The 21,306-nt window shown below is 43.8% G+C and overlaps 1 protein-coding gene across 4 annotated transcripts in view; it reads right to left on the bottom strand.

Annotated features, from left to right (window-relative positions):
• Positions 1 to 21,306, bottom strand: part of APP (amyloid beta precursor protein) — a 217,671-nt gene that overhangs the window by 135,110 nt on the left and 61,255 nt on the right. For all 4 annotated transcript variants that reach the window (XM_075263474.1, XM_075263476.1, XM_075263475.1 and 1 more), the window contains exon 2: positions 16,897 to 17,064. In XM_075263474.1, the coding sequence (XP_075119575.1) occupies positions 16,897 to 17,064 (168 nt within the window). The remainder of the gene's footprint in view (positions 1 to 16,896; positions 17,065 to 21,306) is intronic.

Consider the following 21,306-nt stretch of genomic DNA (forward strand, 5'->3'; position numbering starts at 1 on the left):
CCAGACCCCAGTATATCGACCCATATACTGATAGATAGGTTAGGGTCACCTGAATCAGAAAGTGTTTTCCCCTTGTGAATCGCTGCCAAGATATTTCAGTTTTTGGCAATATCTAATGGGGTCTTTGGCGCAACAAGGGTGCGGCCATTGCTCCAAAGAAATAAGCGGCAATGCCCACATTGCACCTATTGTCAAGAAAAGCAATATTTTGGTAACGGAAGGAGCGATTCACAAGGGAAAAACATTGTTTGACTCAGCTGATCCTAATGTATCTATCTGAGGGCTGGGCTTATATGTTGGGTTCAGATGATAGACTACTTTAGGCTGGGGCCCGATGGGATGGAAACGCTGCAGGAAAAATCGTGGCGTTTCACGGTAAGGGCAAAATGGATGGGATTCTAGCAAATGCCATGGACACTTTGCGGTAAAAACCGCGGTGCAGACGCCGCGGTTTTGGAAATTCACATCATGTTAATTATATCTATGGAAACGCCAGCGGTTTCCCCATAGATAAAATTGTAACAGAAAGTCCGTGGAGGAGAACTCCAGGAGAACTTTCCGTCTAAAGTGCTGCGGGGTCGAGAGCAATATTTCCCATGCAAATGGGCACTTAGTAGACACAAAGTGGATGGGCAGTTTCCCTTGTTCTATAGGTAAAAGTGTTAGATTACAATTCCCCTTTTCTGGATGGAGAAAACTGGTAGTAAATGTCTGATTGGGCCTCAGTGTTACGTGGTGTTGTGATGTATAGACACAAAAGGTGCACCCAAACTAACACACATGCTCAACGTTTAACAAGGAAGTGGGCCTACATCTTCAAAAAACATCACAGTAAAATACACTGATGATAAGTAATGTCAAGGCGGACCACTAACTAACTAACTAACTAACGGTAATACATGGAGTCCAACAGACCCCATTGACTATAATGGAGTCCATGAAGTGTCCGTCATTTTAACACTGAAACCAGAGGAGGAAAAGGTCATCCTTGCAGGATTTTATTTTTTCTCCCCTGATTTTCAGGGGGACACTGAGATGGACTTTCCAATGGAGAATTAGGCACAGATGGAAACTTCATCATACTCCACAGCACTTTACTTTCAGTACGTCTTTTGGAGTGTAGGAGAAAAATCACACAAACGGGGGAGAAAATACAATCTCCTTGCAGATGTTGTATTTGATCAGATTTGAACCCAGGGCTCTAGCGCTGCACTGCTAAAAACTGAGCCACAGGTGCTGACCTGGCCATTAATATCTATATAGGTTATACTGCCATGGCAGACCAAAGAGATCAGAAGGAGCGACATCTAGAAGTCATACCGCTTCTTGGAAAGGTCTAAATCTTAATGGACTTTATCCATACCAGTCTTACCAAGACAAGTGCCACACTTTGCCCCTACTGACCTTAAAATACAAAGACTAGAGATGAGCGAGTAGTACTCGATCGAGTAGGTATACTACGGTATTCGAAATACTCGTACTCGATCGAGTACCACTCGCTGTTCGAATGTAAACGTTCAATGCAGAACCAGCATTGATTGGCTGAATGCTATACAGTCGGCCAATCAACGCTGGTTCTTCTCCTACCTTTAGAAGTCTTCTCCGTGCAGCGTCCCCGCGGCGTCTTTCGACTTTTCATTCACTCTACCAGGCATCGGGCCTGGGCAGAGCCAACTGCGCATGTCTGTTTGTAATGCGGGCATGCGCAGTCGGCTCTGCCCAGGCCCGATGCCTGGCAGAGTGAATACAGAGCCGGAAGACGCCGCGGGGACGCTGCACGGAGAAGACTTCTCGGAGGATCCAGCCCGACCCTCACTCGTGGACTTGGTAAGTATAATTTGATCGAATGTTGCCTACCCCTGAAACGAGCATTTTCCCCCCATAGACTATAATAGGGTTCGATATTCGATTCGAGTAGTCGAATATTGAGGGGCTACTCGAAACGAATATCGAACCTCGAACATTTTACTGTTCGCTCATCTCTAACAAAGACCTCCAAAAATGGTTTCCCCCTCTGCCATATATTATTACCCAATTTACAATGTGACCCGTAATAAATAAACGGTAAAACCGGTGCAAGCTTCCGGTGCAGACTAAACCTTAGCTCACAGCGGGAGTGAACAAGGCCCTTTGATGACTTGCGAGTACACAGTGTTCTGAAAAATGTATGAAATTAATTAAATCTGACGCTTTTGCTCCAATCCGAAACGTAATTACTGACCGCTAATTAGCCAGAAGTTGAGAAAGGGTTTTTTGCTATTCCAGTAATATCGGCATTGTAAAGTAATTACGCGGTGGCAGATTCGCCAGCAGAAGGTCATCAACCAAACTGCTCCGTAATAACACACCGAACCTACAGGCCGGCTCTCCGCACGTTACAGCAATCCGAGACGTTCCTGCATTTAGACTTGTTATTAAAGGGGGCATTTATTTATTTGTTTACACTCCCTGAATAAGTGGTTTACGTAGAACATTCACGTATTTATAGCAACAAGACTCCTAAAGTTGGTGCAGCCGCCAACAATCCAATATCGACGTCAGCTCAAAGCATAAACTATGCTAAACACAGCACGGCCTTGTCCGATCCCAGGACAATGGTGGTTACAGATGGCACGTGTGACAATTTTTTACCCAAAGTCTTTTTCTTCCTACATCTTCCAAAAATCGGCCCAAGTGTACGTACAGAAGTATGCTTTCATCTACATAGATCGGGAAGGGCTTTTTTGGGGGGAAGGGGGGGGGGGAGTAGTGGGGGTGTGGATCAAAGGGGAAAATAATGTGATATTTCTTCATATAGGATAAATTATTTTAAATCTCAATACTTCAAGTGGTTTTTTTTACTTATTTTTTATTTATACGTAAAATGAAAAGGGGGCATTTTGAATTTTTAATTCCTTTTTTTTTCCATTATTTATTTATTTATTTTTTTTAAATTTCACCTAATAGGGTTGAACATGTGATCATCGGATTGCTAATACAACGTACACTAATTCTTCTGTATATGCTATACAGTCGGCCAATAAACGCTGGTTCTTCTTCTACCTTTAGAAGTCTTCTCCATGCAACTTCCCCGCGGCGTCTTCCTGCTCTGAATTCACTCTGCCCAGGCCCGAGAGTGAATTCAGAGCCGGAAGACGCCGCGGGGCGCTGCACGGAGAAGACTTCTCGGAGGATCCAGCCCGACCCTCACTCGTGGACTTGGTAAGTATAATTTGATGGAACGTTGCCTACCCCTGAAACGAGCATTTTACCCCCATAGACTATAATAGGGTTCGATATTCGATTCGAGTAGTCGAATATTGAGGGGCTACTCGAAACGAATATCGAACCTCGAACATTTTACTGTTCGAACATCTCTAATTAATACCCAAAAAGTAAAAATACTGTCTATTTTCATTGCCTCCAAGTTCAGCACCTTGTGCTCAGGCTAGTTTTAGGTAAGGAATATGCAAATATAACCTCCTTGGTGGAAATATGAGGCTCCTAGCGCCACCTTTTGGACAGTAGCTCCCCTACAGATCAATGCATGTTTGTTTTTTGTTTTTTTCATAAAACCTAATTTCATAATTTGTGAAAAGAAGAATAAGGCAGAAAGTTCATTACTTTTCTTAGCAGGGCATGCAAGGTCTTATAATTCATTTTGATCCCATAATGAGACCTAGTACTCCTTCTGACTACTTCATTTTAAGAAGAATATGCAAATCTGATGTCCATGATGCAATTAGGAAGTCAGTGCCTCAGTCATGCACACCAATAGAGGGCGTGCATGACTGAGGCACCGACTTCCTAATTACATCATGGAAGTCAGATTTGCATATTCTTCCCATGTTCCTTTGCACAGTGGAGCGCTCATGGCTTAAGACTCCACACACCTAAATGGTGGTCTCTCCCTATGACGAGTGACGATATCCCCACAACTACTTCATTTTAGTCATATGTCCAGTCATTTGACATCTTAGCGTTGGGTCATCATTAATTTTTTAATATTTTTTTTCCCTTTATAAAGGTTCATCCAAGACTGGAAAAACCTGGAGCCCTACTGGTGACGTGTGGTATTGCAACTCATTTTTCCCTTTACAACGTTTCATCCAGGACTGGAAAAACCTGGAGCCCTACTGGTGACGTGTGGTATTGCAACTCATCTCCACTCTAGCTCCAGCCTACAATACACTGCTATGGCACTGCATTTGTACGACAACTACCTTGTTTTTCTAATACTGGGTAAAAAAAAAAAATCCATTCCATATGTTATTGTTGAGATTCAGAATTACACTCCATTGTCTGGGATTTTTTGACAGCTGTCACAACAAACACGAAGGCCGGCAGCATACATTAAATTATGCTCTTAGAACAGAAAGGCAAAAGGAGCCCGGGGGGAAATGCTAATCAGATATGGTAAATTTGCTTCTGTGCAAGCCTTAAGAAAAAAAGAATAAAAATAAAAGCACAGCTGTGCGGTTCTGGAATATACTTGGGGGCACAAATCAAATTATACAGTAACGTTCGCTCTATGACATGACCGTGACTTTGGTGGAAGAGGCTCAAGGGTTGCACGAAGAGCAATGAACAGCCTGGATGTGCGTTGTGGGGACATCGATAAGATAAGGACCTAGCTCACCGACAGTAGACATAGCTCTTGACTTGGCTTCCAGTTATGTTTTGGTTCCTTTTTGTGCAATGTTTGAGTTGTCATTTTTAAATCGTCCTTGAGAGAAGAAGGATGGAAATCCAACCCGCCCGACCCATTTTTCAATGACAGAATTGGGTCACACCAGTCCCACCAAAATCAGTGGGTTTGGCCAATATTTCTCTAGAGTGTATGGCCACCATTTGGTGGTCTATGACCAAAGTCGTTGGGAATACAGGTTAGCAATGTAAGGTCAAGGTTCCAATGCAAAACTCCTACACTTGGGAACACAACAGTCCATAAAATTTTGGCACATTGAACCAAACAGAGGCTTAGTGTGGTCATATACCTTAGATATCTGTTAGCCGGTGGCATTTCTTTGGAGGGCCGCACTGTACAGCCCTCCATGTGCTCGCCAGAGGTAGCCTGACTGCCATTAGGTACCGAGATGAGATCCTCAGACCCCTTGTGAGACCATATGCTGGTGCGGTTGGCCCTGGATTCCTCCTAATGCAGGACAATGCCAGACCCCATGTGGCTGGAGTATGTCAGCAGTTCCTGCAAGATGAAGACATTGAAGCTATGGAGTGGCCCACCCGTTCCCCAGATCTGAAACCGAATGAGCACATCTGGGACATCACGTCTCGCTCCATCCACCAACCTCACGTTGCACCACAGACTGTCCAGGAGTTGGCAGAGTTGAAGTTGGAGACCATCCGTAACCTCATCAGGAGCATGCCCAGGCATTGTAGGGAAGTCATACAGGCACGTGGAGGCCACACACTACTCAGCCTCATTTCATGTTTTAGGGACATTACATCACTGAAGGATCAGCCTATAGTGTGTTTGGGGGGAGACTCCAAATCCAGGCCTCCATGGGTTAATAAATTTGATTTCCATTGATGATTGTTGTGTGATTTTGTCGTCATCACATTCAACTTTGTACAGAACAAAGTATTCAATGATAATATTTCATTCATTCAGATCTAGGAGGTGTTATTGGAGTTGATATATATATATATATATATATATATATATATATATATACACACACACACACACACACAGTAATATATATATATATATATATATATATATATATATATATATATACATTGGACTAGGAGTGGGTTTAATAAAAAGAACATGATAAAAATAAAAGTACTGACCACAGGGAAAATAACGGAATAAAACATCTAATATAACATATGCCCTTTTTTTGAAGCAGTGAATGCTGACTGCAGCTGCCTGACACTGGGGACCAGATGTCTCCGTAACGTCAAAAGGCAGGCGATAATTTCATGAATATTTGTTTTGCTCACAAAATGGCCGCTTCTGGCCATGAACTCTTCTTCCATAAATTGGGGCCTGTTTCCCGCTTTTAGCGCAGTCATTTATCACTGACCAAAACATATCTTAGTTCATCGCTATAAACCAGTAAAGCGGGAATGTACGGTACTGTGCAATAGTATTAGACAGGTGCAGAAAAATTCTGCAAAGTAAAAATACTTCTAGAACTAGAAGGGTTAATAGTTTTTTTTTTGTTGTTGTTTTTTTTTTTAATGTAGATTGTGAGCCCCATATAGGGATATATGATATAGGGATCACAATGTACATTTTTTCCTATCACTATGTCTTTGTAGAATGGGAGGAAATCCACACAAACACGGGGAGAACATACATACTCCTTGCAGATGTTGTTCCTGGTGGGATTGGAATCCAGGACTCCAACGCTGCAAGGCTGCAGTGCTAACCACTGAGCCACCGTTTTGTCCCAGTTAATAGTTTATTTTTGACAATGAACAAAATTAAGTGAATGAAGAAAAGAGAAATGTAAATCCCATCAATATTCGGTGTGACCTTTGCCCTTTGCCTTCCATCAGTTGTTCTCGGTAGTTGCAGAGAATTTTTTGGCAGAACTCGGCAGGGAGGTTGTTCCCGCCATCTTGGAGAACTAAGCACAGATCTTCTATGGATATAGACTTGTCCAATAAGTCTGTCTCTTCTTGTCATCCCAGACAGACTGGAAGATGTTGAGATTAGAGCTATATCTATGGGGGCCGTATCATCACTTCCACGGCTCCTCCTCCAAAGGGCAAAGGTCACTCCAAATATTAATGGGATTTACTTTTCTTAATTGACTTGATTTTGTTAAAGGGATTCTACCATTACAACATGTTTTTTTTATTAATGACCACGTCGGAATAGCCTTAAGAAAGGCTATTCGTCTCCTACCTTTTGATGTGGTCTCTGCCGCGCCGGTCATCCGAAATACCGTTTTTCCCGGTATGCTAATGAGTGTCCAGCAGCAATGAGGGCGGGCCCCAGCGCTCATACGCCGATGGAGGCGTCCCCACTGCTGCCGGAACTGGGCAATCCAGCCACGCCTTCTTCCTGATCTGCCTCCTCCCCTTCTGTGTCCTCTTCTTTCGTCGTCATGGGTGATGCATGCGCAGTCGGCTCTGGCAGCGAGACCCTGTTAAAGCCGACTGCACATGCCAGCAGCAATATTTGCGAGGCTGCAATTGCGCGCATGCGAAGTACACTCCGCGAAGTATTTGCCGAACAGAGTGTACTGCACATGCTCAGTAAGGTCCGTACAGCCCTCCGACACGCGAGTGAACTCATCCAGGCGTCAGAGGGCTGTACGGACCTTACTGAGCATGCGCAGTACACTCTGTTTGGCAAATACTTCGTAGAGCGTACTGCGCTTGCGCGCAATTGCGGCCTCACAAATATGGCTGGCATGTGCAGTCGGCTCTAACAGGGTCTCGCTGCCAGAGCTGACTGCGAATGTGTCACCCATGACGATGAAAGAAGAGGACACAGAAGAGGAGGAGGCAGATCAGGAAGAAGGCGTGGCTGGATTGCCCAGTTCTGGCAGCAGTGGGGACGCCTCCATCGGCGTATGAGCGCTGGGGCCCGCCCTCATTGCTGCTGGACACTCATTAGCATACCGGGAAAAAACGGTATTTCGGATGACTGGCGCGGCGGAGACCACACCAAAAGGTAGGAGACGAATAGCCTTTCTTAAGGCTATTCCGACATGGTCATTAGAAAAAAACATGTTTTAATGGTAGAATCCCTTTAATTATCGAAAATAAACTATTAACCCTTCTATTTCTGAAACCATTCTTACCTCGCCTAAACCTTTTGCACAGTATAGTATATGACATGGACCAAGACGTGGAGATCCGAGCATCACCTGACCATTACATTTCACCAGGATACCTTGTTGCACCCTCTATTTCTTCTAGGTCTATTTGGGCACCACTTTTGCCCATGGTATCTACTAGGTTAGGACATTTCGGGATGCCCATTGTTCACCATTCAAAGTCTCCTTTGACTTTGGCCATTTGGGGATACCACTAGGTAGTAGAACCCAACAAGGTGTCAATCAGTGCAAAACACAAGTTGGATCTACAACCACCAAGTGGACTACTCCAGCAGAGACATCGGGAGCGGAGCCTTCACATTACAACCCTACAAGTACAAGGGGTCGGAAAACCTTTAAACCGCACCACTATACAACAGAATTCCCCTACTGTTCAGCTATAAAGCAGCTGCATAAAAATGAGTCCTAGTTTACAGGAGACATTTGCCTCGTGGCAAAGACGCGGCTGTGAAGTGGAAAGAGGGGGGAGTTGCTTAATTGACACCTAACCGAGGTGAAGAAGCTGCTGTAACAATTCATTCCCTTTAATGTGTTACTTCTGTGCAACCTCCATCTCTTGACACCTCTTCTCTCCGCCAGGTACGTTAGAAATGTTTGATCCTGGAGAAAATCGCCATTTACACTTAACTGTAGAAGTTCAGATTTCTCGCATTTAATAGATCACGAAATACCGGCTATTATTCTGTCAATTTTTGCAAAAAAAAAGAATAAAATGTGCATTTAATGCTGTATTCATTGTACAGACTTCCCTTTCCAGTCCTACGCCGGTGGCACCTAAAAAGTTACGACTGAGAGAGTCCAACACAGATGGATCAGTTAGATTTTCATTACCCGAGCGATTTTCTAGTATAAAAGTCTACAATCTATGGCCGGTGGGTAAAAAAACTAATAAAATTGTTGGCGTCCGATACGTTACATCTGGTTTTACAGGCTCAGTTTAGGACTAGTTTGAGTTGTGGTTTTTGGAGGAACTTCCAACTTTTTGATGCAACAGGGTCAGAGATATTTACCCATGAAATCTCAATCCTTACACAGCTAAAGGAACCTAGAAATAAGTCATAAAAGGAAACAAAAAATTATAGTTGCCTCCTTTTTATTAGGCATCACCATTTTCTACTTAAAGGGATCCTATCATTTAACTCAATTTTTTTCTGACTATCATGTAGGAATAGCCTTAAGAAAGGCTATTCTTCTCCTACCTTTAGATGTCTTCTCCAGGCCGAAGTTCAGATAAAATCCAGTTTTCCACCGGTATGCAAATGAGTTCTCTCGCAGCACAGGGGGCGGGCCCCATTGCTGAAACAGCACTGGGGGTGTCGCCAGTGCTGCGAGAGAACTCTCCAGCACTACCTCCATCTTCTTCAGGAACGGGGTCTTCACGCATCTTCTTCTGGGGATTGGCTTCAAACTTCTAAGCCTCGGGCCTAGGGCAAAGTGGACTGCGCATGCCCGCTGGACACAAGAAAATGGCCACTTATAATACTGTGCAAGCAGCCATTCTCTTGTGGCCAGCAGGCATGTGCGGTTGGCTTTGCCCTAGGTCCGAGGCCTAGAAGTTTGAAGCCAACCCCCGGAAGAAGACACAGGGAGAGGCCGTTCCTCAAGAAGATGGCGGCAGCACTGGAGATTTCTCTGGCAGCATTGGGGACACCCCCAGTGCTGTTTAAGTGCTGGGGCCCACCTCCAGTGCTGCGAGAGAACTCATTTGCATACCGGCAAAAAACGGAATTTTAACTGAATGGCGGCCAAGAGAAGACATCTAAAGGTAGGAGAAGAATAGCTTTTCTTAAGGTTATTCCTACGTAATAGGCAGAGAAAAAAATTGAGTTTAAATGATAGGATCCCTTTAATCCTGCAGAGAACACAAGCGTTACGTTGTATTCCACACCTGCTTATTTGTGGGCGGTGTGCTGTCCATGGCTGATTCGTTTAACGCTGAGTTCACACCAAATGCTTGGTTTCCATTCAAGGATTCCAAACAGGACTTTTGTCTCTGCATTTTTTGGGCGGAAACCCAGGATAACCAATTAGTCTATGGAGTCTGCAGGATTCCGCGAGTGACCTCTTTTTAAGTGACGAAGTTGAAGTTACGCCGGGGATGGATATTTCAGCAAGACAATGATCCAAAACACTGCTCCAAATCGACTCAGGCATTCATGCAGAGGAACAATTACAATGTTCTGGAATGGCCATCCCAGTCCCCAGACCTGAATATCATTGAACATCTGTGGGATGATCTGAAGCGGGCTGTCCATGCTCGGCGACCATCTAACTGAACTGAACGCGAATGGTTTTTGTAAAGAGGAATGGTCCAAAATCCCTTCATCCAGGAACCGATTAAAAGCTACAGGAAGCGACTAGAGGCAAAAGGAGGAGCTACTAAATATTAATGTCACTTTTCTGTTGAGGTGCCCAGACTTTTGCACCAGTGAAATTTTGGTTTAATGCATATTGCACATTTTCTGTTAGTACAATAAACCTCATTTCAATCCTGAAATATTACTGTGTCCATCAGTTATTAGATATATCAGACTGAAATGGCTGCTGCAAACACCAAAATATTTACAACTAAAAATGATTAAGATTAATAGGGGTGCCCAAACTTTTTCAAAGGACTGTAGGTGTGTGGAGTCTTATTAAGCCATATGCGCTCCACTGTAAGGGATGCAAAGGGAAGAATATGCAAATCTGTCTTCCATGATGTTAAAGGGAGCGCCGCCTAGTGGGCTGCATGACTGAGGCACTGTCTTCCTGTTTAAATCACGGAAGACAGATTTGCATATTCTTCCCATGATCCCTCACAGTGGAGCCCATATGGCTTAATAAGACTCCACACACCTACATGGTGGTCTCACCCTAAGGAGTGACGACATTCCCTTAACCCTGTCTAGAAAACTTTAGACTTAGACGTAAGAATTTCCAATGACTAATAGTTTGTCGGAACGCCGCAGAATAATTTATAACCTAAAGAAAATAGTTTGATTATTTCGGTGTTCTCCGTACAATTTGATGACTTGCCCTTCTTTGTTAAGGATACACGAACACTACAATGTCAGCAAGTAAAACCTAATAAATTCAGGCTACAGATGTGCATTATCCCACAAGATTGAAGAGTAGATTGAGGGCATCCCGGCTGACATCTGCTTTATGGATCTGCTACATGGATTTGCTGTGTACACATTACGCAGTTGCATTTTCAGCAAAAACTTTTGATCACCACAGAAGCCTTTTTATTCCATTTGGTATTTTAGGTTCACATGATATATTGTTCCCATTGTTGTGGTTAAAAGAAAAGAAATCAATCACATTATGTTAATTTCTTAAAAAAATCTCTCAGTGAATTCCCGAAAGCCAAAACCTAAAAAAACAGATGTGCGGTCGAGTTTTGTTTTCGAGTCAGTAAATGTTATGACTAGTTAACGTCTTTCCAACTTCGGCGCGTGCATAAAAACTTCAAGATGGAAGCGAGAACCAGATTCATTTACTAACTAGAGGATTCCAGACTGGACTTGCAACAACGAATTTGGTCAATCAAGTCTAATATCGCAATATTCTTATTTCAGCAAAAGACTTTTTTGGAATTTCACCAAACTCTCTGAAAGAAGGAAAACAAATTGCAAGCTGATGACTGCAGAATTGTGGAACCCAGGCTTCGGGCTCATCGTAAGCAGTTCACAAAGAGAGTATGTCCCCTGAATCCAGCATATCACCCCAGCCCTGCATAAAGATAGGTTAGTGTCACCAGAACCAGTATATCACCCCAGCCCTGCAGATAGATAGGTTAGTGTCACCAGAACCAGTATATCACCCCAGCCCTGCAGATAGATAGGTTAGTGTCACCAGAACCAGTATATCACCCCAGCCCTGCAGATAGATAGGTTAGTGTCACCAGAACCAGTATATCACCCCAGCCCTGCAGATAGATAGGTTAGTGTCACCAGAACCAGCATATCACCCCAGCCCTGCAGATAGATAGATTAGTGTCACCAGAACCAGCATATCACCCCAGCCCTGCAGATAGATAGGTTACTGTCACCAGAGCCAGCATATCACCCCAGCCCTGCAGATATATAGGTTAGTGTTACCAGAACCAGTATATTACGCCAGGCCTCCAGATAGATAGATTAGTGTCACCAGAACCAGCATATCACCCCAGCCCTGCAGATATATAAGCTGGGGGATATGCTGGTTCTGGTGACAGTAACCTATCTATCTGCAGGGCTGGGGTGATATGCTGGTTCTGGTGACACTAACCTATCTATCTGCAGGGCTGGGGTGATATACTGGATCTGGTGACAGTACCCTATCTATCTGCAGGGCTGGGGTGATATGCTGGTTCTGGTGACAGTAACCTATCTATCTGCAGGGCTGGGGTGATATACTGGTTCTGGTGACAGTACCCTATCTATCTGCAGGGCTGGGGTGATATACTGGTTCTGGTGACACTAACCTATATATCTGCAGGACTGGGGTGATATGCTGGTTCTGGTGACACTAACCTATCTATCTGCAGGGCTGGGGTGATATACTGGATCTGGTGACACTAACCTATCTATCTGCAGGGCTGGGGTGATATGCTGGGTCTGGTGACAGTAATCTATCTATCTGCAGGGCTGGGGTGATATGCTGGGTCTGGTGACACTAACCTATCTATCTGCAGGGCTGGGGTGATATACTGGTTCTGGTGACACTAACCTGTCTATCTGCAGGGCTGGGGTGATATGCTGGTTCTGGTGACAGACTCCCATTGTGAATTGTATGAGTTGGGCCCAAAAACTGGGTTCTGAGATTCAAAAAGTTTGGTTAAATTAAAAAAAATAAAAATTGCCTTCCAATATTATTACAACATTAAGATGGACCAAATTGGTCATTAAAAAATTAAGGGTTCACTTAGGCCAAAAGAACCCAAACAGAGACAACCCTCGGTGCGTCTGCGGCCTAAATCACCATTATCGCATCTCTTCACAATGTCAGCTTTATTATTAGAATTTCTACAATTCTCCGAGAGCTAATTTTCATGACTGGTTGCTCTCGCAGATTAAAAAGGTGGAACGGCCTGTCATGGCTCGACACCACTCACCAAGAGCAGAGAGGACAGGAGAAGAAGAATTATATTAGTGGACAGAACTTATTAAATGTGCTGTAAATTTGCTTCCGCCATAGGAGAAAAGTTAATCTGCGTAAAATGGAGAGCACCTTGTATGAATGGCGTCCGTAATGAAGAAAACGAACAAGGACCCTTAAGGGGTTTTTTATATTTTGAGAAGAGCACGAGGTGTGTTAGGATGACATTGTTAGTGTAGCGCCCCCTACTCTATTTAGTAGAACCAAAGTTCTTGCATGAAGCCATGACCGCACCAAGTCACTTTCACTACCATATAGAAGTAGTGATGGGCCAACTGGTTTGTTAGAATTTTTTTTAAAATTTGGGGTTTGGCCAGTTTTGGGATTCTCCATTCACAAATCCACTGAAGTTGATTATTATAGTCTCAGGTCTCTTTAGAATCCAGGAGGTCATAAATGTAATAAAATTAGAATGATAAAAAACATATACCGTACTCAACTTTCTTGGACTCCGCTGCAGCATCCAGTATAATTTTGTGTTTTTCATCTCTCTCCCTGATGTCACCAGCCCAAGTCCATCACTAAAGCCTGTGATAGGAGGTCAAGTGAGGGTATTTATGTCATGGCACACTCCTCATGTGACCATTAAAGAGGACCTCTCCGGGATCTGATGTTAAAGAGGACCTTTCCTGGTTTGGGGCACATGCGGTGTTATATACTGCTGGAAAGCCAACAGTGCACTGAATTCAGCACACTGTCGGCTTTCCCAATCTGTGCCCCGGGTGAAGAGCAATCGGTCCCGGTACCGTAGCTCTTTACAGTCAGAAGGGCGTTCCTGACAGTCTGTCAGGAACGTCCTTCTCCACAGCAGCGCCAATAGCGCTGTACAGTGTGAGTGGGGAGGAACGCCCCCTCCCTGTGCTCACATTGCTCATCCATAGACGAGTATTATCAGGAGGGGGGGGGGGGCGTTCCTCCCCACTCACACTGTACAGCGCGATAGGCACTGCTGTGGAGAAGGACATTCCTGAAAGACTGTCAGGAACACCCTTCTGACTGTAAAGAGCTACGGTACCGGGACCGATAGCTCTATACCCGGGGCACAGATCGGGAAAGCCGACATTGCGCTGAATTCAGCGCATTGTCGGCTTTCCAGCAGTATATAACACTGTCTGTGCCCAAAACCATGGAAGGTCCTCTTTCAGGCCCAATAATGGGTCTCAGCAGTGACCTAGAGCTAGTAACGTCAGGGACAGACCCGGACAACAATAAGGAACCTGTGGAACACGACCACATTCTGTGATGGAGGCCAAGAAAATTTAGTATACATTGTTTTGTTTTTTAAATTTTTGCTAAATGCACCCTTTGTGGCCTCCAATCATACTTTGGGACCTGAAGAGACCCCCGTGTACAATAATAGCACTTCTGGTTCAGATAGAAACAAATCTTCCCAGCGAACCCTACAAATATTCTCAAAACTAATCTTGCGAGGTTGACTCATCGCTACATGGGGTTTGCCATGGTAGTATGGTTTGTTCCATGAACTTTTCTATCTCCTAAAAGTCCCTGCTGGTTAATATTGTGCGGGTCTTGACATTGGCTTGCAATATAGTAATTGGTCTGTACAATGTTTAGGTAGGTGGTAGATGTCAAGGTAACATCCAGATGAAGTTGGGACCCAAGATTCCCAGCAGAACACTGTCTGCATCATCTGACTGCCTCCGCCAGCTTGTCTCCTTGCCATACTGCAACCTGGTGCCATCTCTTCCAAGGGTTAGTGCCAAACACGCACCCGGCTGTCCACATCATGTAAGAGAAGATGTAATTCATCAGACCAGTCCACCTTCTGCCATTGCCCCATAGTCCAGTCTGATGCTCCCGTGTCCACTGACCAGTCTGTGGAGACCTTCGGTAGATATGTTGCCAGCGGTGAATTCCATCTAGCAGTAACTTCAACAGCAACTTGTGCTACGGTATCTCTTCTATGGGTCCAACCAGATGGACGCGTATCCATGCCCTGCGTAAATCAATGAGCATTAGATGACCATGCCCCAGTTGTTGGTTCTGCTCATCCATCTTTGGACCTCAGTCCATTTTGGTAAGAACTGGGCACCGCATATAGGGAAGCATGCCACAAGACTTGCCATGTTGGAGACGCTCTGTCCCAATTGTCTTGCCATTACCATTTCAAAAAAGTCCTTTAGATCCTTATTTTTTTCACATTTCTCCATCTTTTCCCACAACATGGTGTATGTAGAGGCAGCAACAATCAGAGAGCACCACTGCCACTTCAAAGAGCTGATCCCCACAGATCTTCATTCGATGATCTATCCCCGGAGAACCCTTCACCGTTTCTATACAAGAGCCGCTGAGGCCATTATCTTTGTGATCCCTGGACATCTCAAGTCACTGACCTTCACCTAGGAGAATTTCTGCAATGTTTCCATGACATGTCAGACATTCTCGGTCACTGGAATTAACTATAAAATATAGGTTTACCATTAACTCCAATTTTATAGCTCACGCACTGAATTACTCCACATAAAGAGTTGAGTAACCTTGTATACACACACAACTTCTCTATGGAGTCTGAGATACAGCCTGTATTATTCTCAAGCTGCATTCAAGATTTACAGACTTCAGAGCTGAACTCTCCCAGCATCCTTTGCCATACAGAGTGTGCTCAGGTCATTTGTATTCTAGGAATTGACATCCTTACACCAAACACTATACAGTAACGTAACGATGCATAAAGCAGAGTATGGTATATTGGACATTTTGGACACGTCTGCACCACCAGAATTTCCTCTCAGTAGGAAAAAGCGTCTGCAATACTTTCTTAAAGATCATTCAAATACTATAAAACTAGACATAACCTTAAAGGGATTTTCCAAGTCCTAATACCGATAGCTTATAGAATAGGTCATCAACATCATATTGGTGGAGTCCGACAGCTGACAACCCCACAAAACAGCGATTTATGGAGCTGGAAGCAAACGGTCCTGAACAAGGTGCATGGTCTATGTCGTATTATTGCAGCTTAGCAGCCACTTACTGGAATGGCAGCTGAGCTGTAATAGAGTGCCCATAGACAGTACACAGTATACAGAGATGTCTGCCTCTAACTCCATACACTGTGCTGAAAATAGCTGATCGGCAGAGGTTCCAGGTGTCAGACCCCACTGATCTGATAGTGATAACCCATCAATACCAAGGCTTGAAGAACCTCTTAAGTCATGCAAAGCTTCTAGAAAAAGCCCAGGGTCACAGGTTCGGTGTGAGGGTTGGTTTCGGGAGGGCAAAAACGGAGCACAGGTTAGGGGAGGGTATGTAGAAGGGGGGAAAAGGGGCCCGGGGTGGTATGGGAAAGAGGGGGTAAGGGGGTCCGAGGTCACAGGTTGGGAAGGGAGGAGGGAGTGAGGGAATGGGGGAGCGGTTAGGGAAAAAAGTGGGGGGCCAGGGGCAAGAGGAGAGGAAGTGGGCCAGCGAGGCGCAAAGTTGGGGGCCATGGGCGCATTGGTGTTGGACCGGCCCGCTGCGCCCACAAGGCAGAGGCGGGGGGGCCGGGGACGCACTGCAGGTGGGGCCCACAAGGGGTGTGGGGGCCGCAGACAAAGTCGCGGGTATAGCTAGTTATAGTATAATACAGGCTGTCATAATACAATAGTTAAAACAGTCAGGAATTTTTTTTATTTATGGCCATAAGTATCTGATCAGTGGGGGCAGACAATGGGGGCTGAGCTGAAGTCCGGCAACCGGTCACTACCGACTCTTTGCAGTGTATAGTACATAGATTCCAGAAGTTGCACTGAACAGCAGATCTGTGCAGGTCCCCCATTAGATATTTATGGCTTATGCTAGGGATAGGCCATAAATAAAAATTGTGGACAACCCTCGAGTGTAAATTGTCGAAAACCAATTTACCTACCTATACGTGTTCTAAAATATAAGTATGCAAAATGTTCCCTAAACATAAGTAGAACGAAACGCAACAACATTGTAGAAGAGTGCTTAGAAAGCAGGCACCTACCTCCTGACAGTACTGCAGGATGCCCTCCTTGGTCCCAATGCAGGTCTTAGTTCCAGACGCGTCTGTCTCCCACTTCCCATTCTGAACATTCATGTGCATGTTGAGTTTGCCGCAGAACATGGCAATCTGTGGCTCGGCCAGCAATCCAGCGTTCCCATCTGCAGGGACCTGGGAAAGGAAACCAAGCAATTACAATGTGGAAAATACTAGACCAGCTGCTATATTTTTAGAACTTGTGGTTACATGATTTTATAGAGTAGCTTGCACACATCAGAATACAGAAGCTGGTGGGTGGCACGTAGGAAAGATGGTCTGGTTGACTGCCAGAAGTACTGGTGTGACCTCAGTGATGGGATCCCTTTAGAAGATCGAGCTTTTGAGGCAGCAAAATATATTCACAAAAGCTTCTTTTACAGAATTCTAAAAATTACATCACAAACTATGAAAAGCCTTCTGAGAAATGGACTGAAAGTGAAAACGAGGTCAGCCTTGGTCAGAAGATCAGACGTAGAGTCAGAGGACCATGAAAAGAAAGAAGAAAGAGATTCACGAAAGTTCAGAACAGTTACTAGACCATAATAGATGTACAACGAGGACACCAAGAAGATTGTTGTTATGTCAAGGAAAGCTGCAGACTCCTAAAGGTCCAACCGTGGTCTACATGAGCAGACTAGGACCACCAGAGTCAGGAGACCATCCATAAAGATTAGAGATGAGCGAACAGTAAAATGTTCGAGGTTCGATATTCGTTTCGAGTAGCCCCTCAATATTCGACTACTCGAATCGAATATCGAACCCTATTATAGTCTATGGGGGGGAAAATGCTCGTTTCAGGGGTAGGCAACGTTCGATCAAATCAAAATCAAATCACACTTACCAAGTCCACGAGTGAGGGTTGGGCTGGATCCTCTGAGAAGTCTTCTCCTTGCAGCGTCCCCACGGCGTCTTCCGGCTCTTCATTCACTCTGCCAGGCATCGAGCCTGGGCAGAGCCGACTGCGCATGCCCGCACTACAAGCGGGCATGCACAGTCGGCTCTGCCCAGGCCCGATGCCTGGCAGAGTGAATGAAGGGCCGGAAGACGCCGCGGGGAAGCTGCACGGAGAAGACTTCTAAAGGTAGGAGAAGAACCAGTGTTGATTGGCTGAGTGTATAGCATTCGGCCAATCAATGCTGGTTCTGCATCGAACTTTTCCATTCGACTAGCGAGTGGTACTCGATCAAGTACGAGTATTTCGAATACCGTAGTATTCGATCAAATACCTACTCGATCAAGTACTACTCGCTCATCTCTAATAAAGATTAGATGGTTGGATGGTCTTATAAAAATGGAGGGTCTGATCTATTCAATGGGAAGAATTTATTAAGACTGGCATTTCTTGCTGCAGTCTTAATTCATTCCCCAAGACAAAAAGACTTGCCAAAATTAAGAAGCTTCGGCCCCATAATAAATTTGGTGCCTGCTCCCAAATCTAGCCAAAAACAAGCATAGACTTGTGGTATAACTGGTGACGGTTATGGTATGAGTTATAGCAAATCTTACAGACAAGACATCCCCACCCTGCCGTCATGTGCCAAAAAGTCCACCAAGTTGAGGCACATTTTTGGCCACTTGGCTAAATAAATCTGGGCCAATGTGCATGCCCAAGCTTTGGGGTAACTTTTTGACTTCCCACATCTCTCACACGTCACCTCAATGTTCGTCTATAGAGAAAAAAGTTTCATACTAACGCCAAGAACACCTAAACGGTCAAAACTTAAGTGACTCTTCAAGTTGTCCAAATGCTATACATTATACATTCCCGAGGACCCTGAATCGGAAGAAATTAAAAAAATATAATTCCAACAATTGAGTAATAAAATCATACCGATCAACCAAAATCCACTCTAAAATATTGTATTAAGGAGGTTCTTTAAATGCTAGATCACCATTAAGTGCACGCAGAGCACCAGGTATTTCACGTAACAGAGTCTATACCCGTAATAAAGACTTTCCACCGAAAATTCCCGCATAGAAAGAGTAAAAATTGAGTAATTTCTATGGAACGAAAAAGTTAATAGCGACATTCGGTGCCCAACTCATAATGCAGCCTATTCACCGTCTATAAAGTCTCCATATTATGGTAATGCCGACTCCCACTGTATAATATATTCCATTTTCTATCGGTATCCTGCTGGGGCGTTTCAAAGAGTACAATATGAGCACTGTATGTAATCCGAGTTAAGAGTATTACAATCTCATATTCCAAACATTGTTCACTGAACATACATTTTAATGACAGAAAACGGCAAAGGGGACAACTCGCCATTCAGTCATTAAGGATTCCTGCCCATCTTAAAACGCTCTTGATAAAAGACATTCTATAAGTGGCATGAAATTGTTCGGCCTGAAAAAAAAATTGAAGAAGAGTAAAAGTGCCGTATCCTAATATTCAAAAATATATGTATAAAAAAAACTTTCGACTGCCAACAGAGCGAGACAACAGTAACACGTCGGCCCGCATTATCTTCTCCATGAGGATGACATGAAAAGGAAGAAGGACGAAGCCTCAAGTTTTCACAAAGTTAAAAAAATACAAAAAGTCTCACTGAGTGATATTCTGCTGCATATTGTATCAGAATTGGGAGAAAAATATGGAAAGAATGTTTCTTTGTTTGTTCCAGATCTCTTTGACAAACCTCTTTCTGGCTGTAAGGCAACTGGCTATTGAACAAGCCCTCCCCCCCCCAGTGCTGTGTATCCAAGAAGGCTAAGGCCCGGGCAATACCGTATATACTCCAGTATAAGCCGACCCGAATAGAAGCCGAGGCCCCTAATTTTGCCACAAAAAACTGGGAAAACTTATTGACTCGAGTATAAGCCGAGGGGGGAAATGCAGCAGCTACTGAAAAATTTCAAAAATTAAAATGGTCTGAGTTTTTGGGTGCAGTAGATGCTGGGGAAGGGGAGGGGGTGTTTTGGTTGTCTGTCTGCCCCTTCCCTGAGCTTGAGGACTGGGTTTTGTTCCTCAACTTGGAATTCAGCCTGGCTGAATATAGGGGATCTGCAGTGCTCCTATTAACCCTTCCCGATGGAACAGAAACACTGCAGATCCCCTATATTCAGTAGACCGGGCACTGTCAGACACAGGGATACCTAATGTGTATGTGTGTCACAGTCATTTTCTACTTTTATATGTACCGTATATACTTGAGTATAAGCCGAATGTTTCAGCACAGATTTTGTGCTGAAGAAGTCCCCCTCGGCTTATAATCGAGTCAGCAAAAAAAAAAAAATATATATATATTTTTTTTTGCTTGACTCGAGTATAAGCCAAGGGGGGAGGGGGGAGGCTTTTTCAGCACAAAATCTGTGCTGAAAAATTCGGCTTATACTCGAGTATATACGGTAACTCTGACACAGTTGCATTCAATTTGCATGGCTGAAAGTTCCAATTTTTTCCAATAGAAGTCTCAATCAATGGCGACATTTATTTTTTTATCATTCTTATCATATACTTATACGAGGACTCGAGAGAATCACCATACAAAAATATCTATGATGAAAAAAAAAAATTGTGGTGTACTCCACATGATGCAATACTACTATACTAAATAACATTTACACTATAGCTCCACGTTGCAGAAACGCAGCTTCTTTTGTTGCAGATTTTGCAGCAATTTTTTGAGGCAAAGCCAAGAATGGTTACAAAAGGAATGGGAAATATATAGGAAGTTCTTATACTTCTACCTGATGCTCAACCCAATTCTGACTTCGGCTAAAAAAAAAAAAAAAAAAAAAAAAAAAAAAAACTCAACAAAAAAAAAGTTGTGTTTCCGCAATGTGGAGCTTTAGCCTCAGGGTTGGTTCACACGATTTCTTTTGGAGTTGTTTTTGAGGCTGTTCGGTTTCAAAAACACCTAAAACACCTGAAAAATGTTCCCATTGACATCAAAGAGAGTCTACCTGCTTCTTTTTCCAGTGGTGTTTTTTTCAACTATTTTCAGCTAGAAAAAAAAAAATGCTCCAAACTCCACTAAAATAAAAGGGACACCTAAAGAATTCCTCAAAAAACGTGGAATTTTTAAAAGACATACGAGATGGAGCAAAAAAAAACAAAAACCCACAGGCTGCAAAATCGGGACAATAAATCACGACCACTGGAAAAGCTTGGAAATGCCCGCCAAAAAAAAACAAAACAGACATGCTTTTGGGAAAATTGAGTAAACCCTTCTCCTCTGCAGTCCGATATTTGGGGTTGCCCCACCATAAATATATATAGTACAATGGTATTCGCCCTTAGCAAGAAATACATTGAATCTTATCATACAGGTTGGATGGAACTTTGTCAAAATTATTTGCCAATGGCTTAGAATTCTTAGATCTTAGAATTCTTAGATTTTAGAATTTTAGATTTTAGAATTTCAGATC

Source organism: Leptodactylus fuscus, chromosome 2 (genome assembly GCF_031893055.1).
Source record: "Leptodactylus fuscus isolate aLepFus1 chromosome 2, aLepFus1.hap2, whole genome shotgun sequence".
NCBI classification, from domain to species: Eukaryota; Metazoa; Chordata; class Amphibia; order Anura; family Leptodactylidae; genus Leptodactylus; species Leptodactylus fuscus.